An 11,509-nucleotide genomic window follows, 5' to 3' on the forward strand; every position below is an offset into this window, starting at 1 on the left:
GGAAACTGAAAATCATCGGAAGTTATATTACAGATGAAGTTTGATATCAGAAACTAAATCTGACCAAAAAAGCGTTTGCTGCTGACCAAATTATCTGAACAGTTATTGAATTAAAATAAAATTAAGATAATTCCTAAAGTGCCTTATTACAAAAGTTCAGATTTTGTTAAAAAAAAAAAGAAAAAAAAATTACACACATTTCAATAATGACCATTTAAAATGAATTAGATTTTAAGTCACACATTTTCACATAACATTCATTAATTTATTTATAAGAAAGATGAGGATAATAGTCCGCAATAAATAAATTAATAAATAATACCCATCTCAATAACGAATTCCAATGAAATAATATATATAACATTCATTTATTTCTGAATTTTATTTTAATTCAATAAATGTTCAGATAATTAATGTTTTATTTTGTGTTATTGTATTATTTTAGTATATTCATTGTTTTTAACTAAAAGTTACGTAAAACTGATATTTTAGGTAAGGTTTTCTTGATTTGTCTTCCATTGTTCTGACAATACAAAGCCAACCACCTACAGGAAGGTGTCCAACCAATTTGCCACACAACGAAAATATATTCTGTCGTGAGACAACACAAGGCATGTGGGATTTTGTTCCCTCTTCTCTAATACAGAGCATTATTTTGTCCCCGGACCTACAAACCAAGAACTTGTGGCCCATCCTGTAGCCTCCCTTATTCTTTGCTGAGGAGGCCAAAGCTGTAGAAACGCTCCTTCTTATAAACATCAATATAGTAGGATTACAAGTTGATTTTTTTCTTTTTAGATAATTGTTATTTTTATCAACTTGCCTGAAAAGAGCTCTGTAAAAGATGCTTAAAACCGTTTGAATTATGCAAATGCCATCAGTAGTTCAAAAGTTATGAGAATTTTAAGTGCCAAAATTCTCATAACTTTTGAACTACTGATGGTAAAGTGGGCTAAATTATGGACCTCAACATTTCAAGAAATTTAGTAATTTCGCCACCACTTATTTATTTTTCAAGCTATTCTCATGACACTTGGTACTCTTATGTAAAATTGTGTGCTCTTTCTGATTATGCAGTCAAATCTGATGTATCACTTTACCATAAGCCATGAATTATAAATTCAAATGTACAAATTTCAATTCTTTTTTAAACTGGCGCATGGTATCATACAGTGGGTGTTTATTTGTGCACAAAACTAAGTATTATAGTGGTATTTAAATATAGCTTTATTGAGAATAGGCATTTTCTGCCTCCTCACCAAAGGAGAGCTTAATCTTGGGTGTAGCCATTGATTGCCTAAAGAGCATTCATGACTGGTATTTACTACTCCTCTCAAAGAAAAAAAATTGAGTAGATATGAATTAACCTCAGAAATAAATTAATTTTTCATACAGATTTTGGATTTCTGTAAAAGATGGAAATTCCCAAAGTCAACCAGAACTTATGCATTTTGGGACCAGTCCAATTTTCAATTTTGTAAATCCTCTCTATCTGGCCCAAAATATACCCCTACTTCTGAGATGCAACCATAAATCGTACTCTACATGAATCCTCAATATAACTTTCACAGTACCAGAATACCAGGAATCCTGATAAGCAACAACTATATATTCACCAGTTGATATGTTTTGTCATTTCTATTGTTGTTTTACCTTGTTCCACCTTAACATTTTTCTTTAAAATGACTACCGTTTAAAGTTTTAGGGTATGCTGAAAACGAATATCGCATTTAAATTTTCTGCAAATAAGTAATTTTCCGGATATTAAGCAATGTCATTTCTTATGTTATCGCTGGTGGCCATCTTGGTACGCGCAACTGCGCAAACATAAACCCAAGAAACTATGCACAAACGCGCATACCAAAATGGCCACCAGCAATAACGTAAGAAATAACATTGCTTAATATCCGGAAAGCTACTTATTTGCTGAAAATTTAAATGTGATATTCATTTTCAACATACCCGAAAACCTTAAAAGATAGTCCTTTTAAAGAAAAATGTTAAGGTGGAAACAAGGTAAAAATTTACAAAATGCATCACAATGAAATTCTTTATTAAACCGTAAATTATTATTATTATTTAGATATCCTCAGTTAAAAAACGGGTTTGTTTTACAGATCCGAAAAAATGGTCTTGACAATGAGTTAAAAATACATTCAAGTTTCACGATATCTTTAATTGTTAGGTGAAGGTACAGAATAGTAAACAAAACACCCTTCCTTCCCCATGTTAAGAATGGGTTTCTAAATAATGTTATTATTTCAGCATGGTAACATAAGTGCACAAGTACCTTTTATTTGTTATGAGTTTTTTGTTTTTGACTACTAAGAAACACAATTCTACCTTAAGTACAAATAAGAAGTTAAACGCATGTACTTAGTACATTTTGTTGTTTTTTAACGCTTTTAGTGCATGTGTACTAAAAGCGTTAAAAACAACAAAATAGTATTGTTTGGAAATCAAATTTGAAAACTTGAAAATAATTTTTTTAAATTGACAAACTCAGAATAAAAAATGACTAGTCTAGTAAAACGAAAGCAGAAAAACAGTTTTCTATTTTTAATAGAATACTTTAGTCAACTCAGCGCATTAGTGACCCGTTTTTCTGTTAAACGGATTTGAATTTCTATAAAAGATAACATTTTAAAGAAATTTCCACACAATAATTATCAAATATTTATACATGCAAATAATTCTGAAACTATTATGTGAAAATGGATGATATATGCCGATTTATCTTATCAATTTTGAAATATTCTTCGTCAACTTTTCTCGGTCGTAACTTTGCTTCATGTGATCATAAAAATATAAATCAAAATCCAGTAGAGATGGACTTCTATGCTTATATAGCCTGTAAAATTTCAGCTATATCCAATCAAATTTAACCCCACGCATGTGTATCCAAACGTAATGCATAAAATGTAAACCTTGAAAAAACAGTTTCCCTTTCTGCTGTCATCATTTTTTACTGTTTTTTTTTTCCATTTTTAACTTGGAGCATAAAAACATTGAACACATAAAAGAAAAATAAATTAACATCATTGGAATGCTTATTCTATTCTCCTTCCATCAATGTAATTCTTTTAAAAATTGACCAACGCTATGACTTCATAAAAATAGCATAAACAATTGTTTGAATGGTGCCACATTGAGTTTGAACACAATTGCCCCTTAATTAGTAGTTTGATAGGGCCACAATGATTGGTGCATGTAGCCTTGAAGGTATGCCTTGCAAAAGTCTTACTCCGATACATTTGATCTTGCTTGCTGCTATTCTCTCAACTTTTTAGTGTATATGTCCGCACAAGCTATAAATGGATCCACATGTTCATTTAACTTCCAATAGTCAAACACCAGCCTTACCTTTTATTTGTTTTGATGGATGGCTGTCATTAATGCGATCAGGCTCTTCAAATGGGACATGGACCCAATTCCTTTTCTGGGTAAGAAACCAACCACTCATTATCAATCCAGACTTGTAGCTCTTTATTATATACTGCACAAGGGATGCTATACTCTGTTGCATAATTTTTCTGGTAGCTGATCACCGGACCACTTCCACAAGTTGATGCGTTGGTTGAACTCTGCACAAAGTCAGACTATTCCAACTCAAATGTTGAACCCAGAGCAAGAACCGCCTCAGCAAAGTGTATGTTGCCGCCTAGCAAATTTCTTGACATTCATTGCCAGCAGAAGGTCAAATCCCAATGGCTTGCTGTTTACTACCAATATGTTCGTCTTCAGGAACTTCCTGTTGGTCACTATTAAAGTTATGCTGACAATACCGTAGCTTAGAAGGCATTTCTCGCCTGCCATCAGAATTGTGGTACTTTTCTATACTTTGAGTTGACATAACTCACAACAGATGAGGAGCAGCCGAAACTCACCAATGCTATCCTATTTAGCTGATTGATTTTTTACATTTGTTACAGAAGCACTTCTAGTTTATGTTGGGAGAGAGTCGTGCTGGTCTCCTGCTCCTTGCCTCATTTCCAGGAGACTTCAATGCAACATGTACTTGCTACTGGCACCAATAACAAGGTGTGTGACCGGAAGCCTTCTTTTTGCTTTGCAACGGGGCAGTTTCTCACCAACTGATTGGGATCTCCACACTTCAGATACTGCACTGCAACAACTGTGTCGCTTGGCTGCTGCAGCAACAGACTCATCCATGTCTACCTCTTCTGTTATGAAAGCTCGAGCCCTAGCAAGAATCGGTTCTCAGGTCATGTGTTCCATCCTTATTGACCCACATAATTGTTGTCTCAGCGAACCGGGGAGTCCTGGCATGAAAAAGCAGAGGGGTTTTCTCCAATTAGACATGCCAGCTTCTGTATGTCACTCAAGTATTCAAGATAAACTTGTAAAATGCAATAAAAGAATCTGGCACAAAAGCCGTGTAATCAGTTCGAAAATCATTGTGTTTATTGATGTATTTGAAAAAGATAAATGGTGGGGAGTTCTTACTTGAACACGGTAAGTTTGGTAAAATGAGTTCAAACAAAAAAAATTATACAAAATACTTGGAAAACTTCAAAACCGACCGAATATATGTGCGCCAATGTCACATTAACATATATTGAGTTTCTAACAGTATTTTGTATAATTTTTTAGTTTAAACTCATCTCCCAACTTACTGTGTTCAAGTAAGAACTCACCGCCATTTGTCTTTTTCAAATATATCAATAAACACTGTATGATTTTCGAACTGATTACACATTTTAAAGTGAGTAAAACCACTAGAAACTTTTCCAGATAGGTAGAAGAGTAACTTATCTTGCCTTTGATAACATTTATTTGTTACATATATTTTTTTTTTTACCACTTTTTCGATTCTATGTGTATAGTAACCCAAACCCTGGTCAACTATTCCTCTGACCTTTGTCAGCTGGTAGCCACAACGGGATAGGAACTCCGAATCTCTACGGCTCCACGTGAGCATTGTCTGAAGATAGCGGTTTCGATCCTACCCAAAACCGACCAGAGGCTTAGTTGGCCAAAACGTGGTGAGACGGAAAACAACTATGGAAGTCAATAATTGCTGAGAATGCAGTTAGGAGATTTGGCATTCCTATCCCGTCACAGTTACCACCTGACGAAGGACAGAGGAACAGTTAGCCGAAACGTTGTGAAACAACTAAAAGATGAGGATAATAGTCTGCAATAGATAAATGAATTTGTCACTAATATAATTTCGGCGAGAGTTTTAACTTCCCAAGTTTATTTATTTATTAAATTGTTAGGTGAAAATAGTTAAAGAACCTTCATCTTCATGTTAAGGATGGTTTTCTAAATAATAATGTTATTATTTCAGCACAGTTAGGAAGATGCAGATTATTTAGAAAGCCATCCTTAAAATAGAGGGGGAGTTTTGTTAACTATTCTGCACTTTTATTCAACAATTTAAACAGGAAGTTTTGAAGATCAGGAACTGAATCTGACCAAACGCCGTTTGCTGTTTATTTTGTTGTCGAATACTCTTCTAAAATGCCTAAATATTCAGTATTTATAGATGTTTGCAAAACTTTCGTATGATATTGTGAAATGACGGACATTTTAGGAAATTAAAATAATGGCAGACGTTCAGGAAATTGATCCCATCTCTAAATTCCACAAAATTTACACTTTTTTCACGTTAATCTCATCGATTACAAACTTAACTTTCAGATTAAAAAAAAAATTGAAAGAAAATATTTTGATCAATTTTTACGATGTGCCCCAGCGTATTATAAACACCCCAACCTCCCCATGTTAAGAACAGCTTTCAGAATAACACCCCCCCCATGCTAAGAACGGCTTTCAAAGTTGGAGGTGTTTATTCTGAGAGTCGTTCTTAACATGGGGAGGTTGTGGTGCTTATAATACGTTGGGGTACGTCGTAAAAATTGACCAATATTTTTATGACTTATCGTCGGGGATCAGTTTTCAATTATAACGTTCTACTAAATTGAGCACATACTTTGTGACCATCACAGAGAAAAATATTGCGATTTTCTTATGCGACCGGTGTTTATTCCTGTCTAAAAAAAGGGGGGGGGGAGTAAATTTTTACTTTCTTTCAAACTTGACGTTAAATGGGCTGGTAAACAGCAAAACAAAATAAACCAAATACAATACGCAAAAGTCCAGCTAGAATTCATCACTGACAACTTTCTCAACTTCCAGCACGTCTCTCCCAACTGCCTCTGCCAACAGACATTTTATCAGAAAACTGACCCCATTCCATTTGCATACATCTGCAGTGGAAGATGAGATCTCGTGAGATTCCACGAGACTAAAATCCATGGCTGCCATCTTTAATTTCTCTTTCTCTCTGATCCCATCCGAAGGTAAGTTGTATGACCGCACGACACACACGGGGGCGCTTTCCTCTTTGATTATTACATTCAACTCTACACTCTCGCCTGGTCTCCAGACCACACATTTGGCATGGTGGATGCGGTCATTTGTTGCGGGCACTCCTACGAAGGGGGATTTGCTGGACTAATTCATCTTCATTGGAGCTCTCAGAAGATGTGTCAGAACCATTAGCATCAGCGTTAGGGTGTACAGTCATACCATCAGGCTGGACTTCTTCATCTTCATCGGAGCTCTCAGAAGGGGTGCTGGAACTATCGGCGTCAGCGTTGGAGTTCACAGTTGTACCATCGCGGGGAATAGGACGGATCCACAGGTCATCGTTGGACGATTCCCCATCACTGCTACTCACCAACTGGTTCGTATTCAGGGCAGGCCAGATATCCTTCACATGGCGGAGAGTACCATTGACTAGCACGGCTTGCTCACTGATGATGCCAGTGATTCGCCCTCTTTGAAAGCTGCTGGTGCATCGATTATTGGGAGGCTTCACCCAAACAGTGCCCCCTAACTCATACGGCCCTCGGGTTTCCTGCCGATCAGGCAAACAGGTGTCAATGTCCTTGATGCGCACTCGATAGCAATGGATCGCATTGGTGGGGGCGCTTGCAGCAGTCATGCCATCCTTTGGAGTTGCATTATATCTATAGACTGCCTCTGTGATCGAGCACGTTTTCTTGCTGCAATCCTCTTCACGCTTCGATGGCACTGCTCTGCTATGCCGTTGCCACTTGGTGCATATGCACATATGACTTTCACAGGTTTTCGAGTATTCTGTAAATGAATGGGTTATGAGTACAAACATCTGAAAATTCAACGGGGTATCTTTTTAGATTAGGTTCACCTCCACAATTTTCTTTTAAATGAGAACTTTTATGTGTTTTCGATTATGCTGAATACGAAAATCGCATTGAAATTTTGCAGAAATAATTAATTATCGAGATATAAAAAGTTATATTATGCATTGTATTCTTTGGCGGCCATCTTTTTTACGCGCGTGCAGTGTCAGTCATAGATGAGTAGCTTTGTTTATGGCGCGCGCACGCGCGTAAAAATATGGCCGCCAAAGAATACAATGCATAATACAACGTTTTATATCTCGATAACTACTTATTTCTACAAACTTTCAATGTGATTTTCGTATTCAGCATAGTTGAAAAACTTAAACAAGGTCACCAATCACCATTTAAAAGAAAATTCTGGAGGTGGACCTAATCTGAAAATTTACCTTCAACGGGTCTAAGCTTTAGCATTTTTTGATACAATAATATTTGTGTTTAGTTTACATTTATTGTTTTTCGTAACAATTATCGGTGCTAATGCAGAGAGTGATCCACGCTAGTTTTTAAATCGTATTTCCACGTTTAATTAAAGTTTTAGTGATCCGTGCTGAAATAACGTTATTATTTAAAAAGCCATTCTTAACATGTGAAGGGGAGGGTGTTTTGTACCTATTCCATACTTTAACCTTACAATTGAATAAAAACAAAAAACTTACATTAAAATTGGAAATACGATTTAAAAAAATAGCGCTGATCAGTAAGTGCACTAGCACCAATTTCGTAAACGTCCGCTATTATTTTAATTTTATTTAAAAAAGTATTTGCGTATGATGTTTTAGAGTTTATTTTACTATACACATAGATTCGAAAAGGTTTTCAAAAAACAAATATATGACCTAAAATTTGTCTTGGTACTGACTTATCGATCCGTGCTGAAATACTACTGTTGTTATTTAAAAAGCGGGTTTATATTACTGTACATTAGATTCGAAAAAGTTGTCAAAAAACAAATATATAACAAATAAATGTTATCCAAGGCAAGATAAGTTACTTTTCTACCAAACTGGACATATTTTTTGTGTTTTAAATTTTCCAATACATCGGTAAACACTGTATGCTTTTCCAGCTGAATAAACATGTTACATTGAATAAAAACACAAAAAATATATCCAGTTTGGTAGAAAAGTAACTTATCTTGCCTTGGATAACATTTATTGTTATATATTTGTTTTTTGACAACTTTTTCGAATCTATGTGTACAAACTCAAAAAATGTATCATAAAACTTTAATTAAACTTGGAAATACGATTTAAAAAAAATAGCGCGGATCACTAAGTGCATTAGCACCTTTATCTTGAAAAGGTTTGCACAAAACGAAAATAAAAAGTTTAATACGAAAGTTTGGTCTAAAAAGTAACTCGAAGAAATAACAAAACTTTTTTTTAAGTTAAAGTCATAAACGTAAAAATGCGGATAACAAACTCACAATTATTCTCAAACCAAAAATAAATACTGCCATGAGAAATGTCGACTTGGTCATTTGAAAAATTTAGTAATTAGAAATAAATTAAAAGATTAAATACCTGTGAACTAAAACTCACAACATATTTAAGTGCAACGGGTCGCGCCATATTTAATTTCCGCGCTAACTAGGGAGCGGTCAGTTATTGACACACTGAAATAGTAAGAGGGAGCAACCCGTTTTTTGTTGTTTTTTTTTTTTTTTTCATTTTCATTTAAAAGCGTAGGAAATAATATTAAAAGAAAAATTGGGCCTTTTAATGATAAAAAGACTAATAAATGGAACGAATTTCAGATTATAGTACTACAATAAAAATATGATAAATTTAAGAATACTTATACAGTTTAATCAAGACATTAAAAAATGAAAATATTTTTTTAAAAAAGTTAGAGGTACTGGTCGCGGTAAGAGTTCCCTGCCGAACACCCTCAAAAAACAATAATTTCTCCCCGCGCAGCCGCAAAGGACATGTTTTAGGTGCCATAGTAACAACACTTTTTATCGACATTGTTTTACTGTTTATGAATATTGAAATAAAAGACATTACTACACATTTATTAATAATATCTCACTTTTAATCACTTTTATCGACTTTTTAAAACTTTTTTTTTTACTCTTTTTAAATGACAACGTTAATGTTTATGAATATTGAAATAAAACATATTACTACACATTTATTAATATCTTCTTTTTTTTTACTGTTCATGTGTCAATTTTATCGACTTTTTTTTTTACTGTTTATGTGTCAATTTTGAAATTATTCTTATATTGAATATTGAAATAAAAGACATTACTACACATTTATTAATAATATCTTTTTTTTTTTTTTTTTTACTGTTTTACTGTTTGTGTCACTTTTATCGACTTTTTCTTTTTTAATAGCATTTTCTTAAAATGAATATTAAAATAATTTCCCAACTTTTTTCATTTCTATGTGTTTTTAGTTTTGTGTGTTGAATGAAACTTATTTTGCATTACAACAATAGTTATCGACCCCGGTTCTTTGGCTGACAAACGACATCTGTCGGCGACTCGGCGGTTCTTGAAACTAAATTACAAGCAGTCGCTTCATGTTACTGACATGCAGAAGTGCCATAGGTGTTATTGTAAATTAACACTCTTAGCTAATTCCATAAAATGAGATTCTACTTTTTTAGGGGAATTTGCACCCTCCCCATGTTAAGAATGGCTTTTTAAATAATAACGTTATTTCAGCACGGACTGCACCGCACCGACTGCACTAGTACCACAAAATGGTGATAGAATAATAAATTTACTTACGTTTAATCAATGTCATTTTCGCACCATTCATTCACTTTTATCGACTTTTTCTTTTTTTTTTAATAGCATTTTCTTTTTTAAATGACTACGTTTTACTGTTTATGTCTCACTTTTATCGACTTTTTCGTTTTTAATAGCATTTTCTTAAAATGAATATTAAAATAATTTCCAACTTGTACAAACATTTTTACATGCGCATATAAACAACTAATTTTTTAACAGTAAAAAAAAAGATATTATTAATAAATGTGTAGTAATGTCTTTTATTTCAATATTCAATATAAGAAAAGAAAAAGTCGATAAAATTGACACATAAACAGTAAAAAAAAAGTCGATAAAATTGACACAAACAGTAAAAAAAAAAAGATATTAATAAATGTGTAGTAATATGTTTTATTTCAATATTCATAAACATTAACGTTGTCATTTAAAAAGAGTTAAAAAAAAGTTTTAAAAAGTCGATAAAAGTGATTAAAAGTGAGATATTATTAATAAATGTGTAGTAATGTCTTTTATTTCAATATTCATAAACAGTAAAACAATGTCGATAAAAAGTGTTGTTACTATGGCAACTAAAACATGTCCTTTGCGGCTGCGCGGGGAGAAATTATTGTTTTTTGAGAGTGTTCGGCAGTGAACTCTTACCGCGACCAGTACCAAGTTAGATTCTAGGTACAATGGAATGAAGTTCTCCGAAAAAAAAAATCATTTAATTTGTTTTGGTTTTTTTTTTTTACAGAGGAAAATCAAATTTTAATGAGATATCGTGTCGTCGCCATTTGCCTATTTACAGACATGAGGAGGGGGTGCCTTTAAACGAAAAATTGATTAACTGACTAAATGAAAAAAGGATTAATAAAGGACATATGGAAAATATAGGGATACGCTACAATAGGTGTATCACTGTATCAGAATTTTTGTAGTAAGTTTGGGAAAAGGTGTTATAAATAAAAAACTATACAAAATACTATTAAAAACCCACCGAATATATGTCAACCTATGTCACAGTAACATATATTGAGCGAGTTTTTAACAGTATTTTATCCGGTTTTTTATTTATAACACCTTTTCCCAAACTTACCGTGTTAAAGAGAGAATGAGACGTCATCTTGAATGTTCCAATACATCGGTAAACACTGTATGGTTTTCGAGCTGAATAAACATGTTACACTGAATAAAAACACGAAAAATATATCCAGTTTGGTAGAAAAGTAACTTTTTTTTTTCTTTTTTTTTACATAGGCATCACCACATTATCAAGGCCAAGAGGCCACTCAAGGATAAGGGTTAAAGAGTGTACAGTAGAAATTGGACAATATAGTAATCATTAGTAATGAAAATTTGGTAAATTTGATAACTTATATGGAATGGCTCATCAAGAACTTATTTACGTTAGACTTGAACACAACCATATTGTACTCAGCCGGAAAGTAGGAAAACGGAAGACAATTCCACAGGCGTGCAGTTCTAAGAAAGAAGCTTTGTTCATGGAATCTACGTTTAGGTTTAGGCACAGATAAAGAGTGGGGGGAATTATTGATAGTGTTTACAGCTAGACGAGTGTTTC

The 11,509-nt window shown here is 33.6% G+C and overlaps 1 protein-coding gene across 2 annotated transcripts in view; it reads right to left on the minus strand.

Moving 5' to 3' along the window:
- LOC145255615 (uncharacterized) overlaps positions 1 to 8,849 on the minus strand; it is a 48,379-nt gene extending 39,530 nt beyond the window's left edge. Inside the window, exon 1 of one of the 2 annotated variants that reach the window (XM_080114241.1) lies at positions 8,723 to 8,849. In XM_080114241.1, the coding sequence (XP_079970367.1) occupies positions 8,723 to 8,770 (48 nt within the window). In that variant the 5' untranslated portion in view covers positions 8,771 to 8,849. Of the gene's footprint in view, positions 1 to 8,625 lie in introns of both variants that reach the window. The other variant, XM_080114167.1, reaches the window with a different exon arrangement.
- Positions 8,850 to 11,509: the final 2,660 nt, after the last annotated feature.

Source organism: Euprymna scolopes, chromosome 1, assembly GCF_053919585.1.
Source record: "Euprymna scolopes isolate OS-2025 chromosome 1, ASM5391958v1, whole genome shotgun sequence".
Lineage (NCBI taxonomy): Eukaryota > Metazoa > Mollusca > Cephalopoda > Sepiida > Sepiolidae > Euprymna > Euprymna scolopes.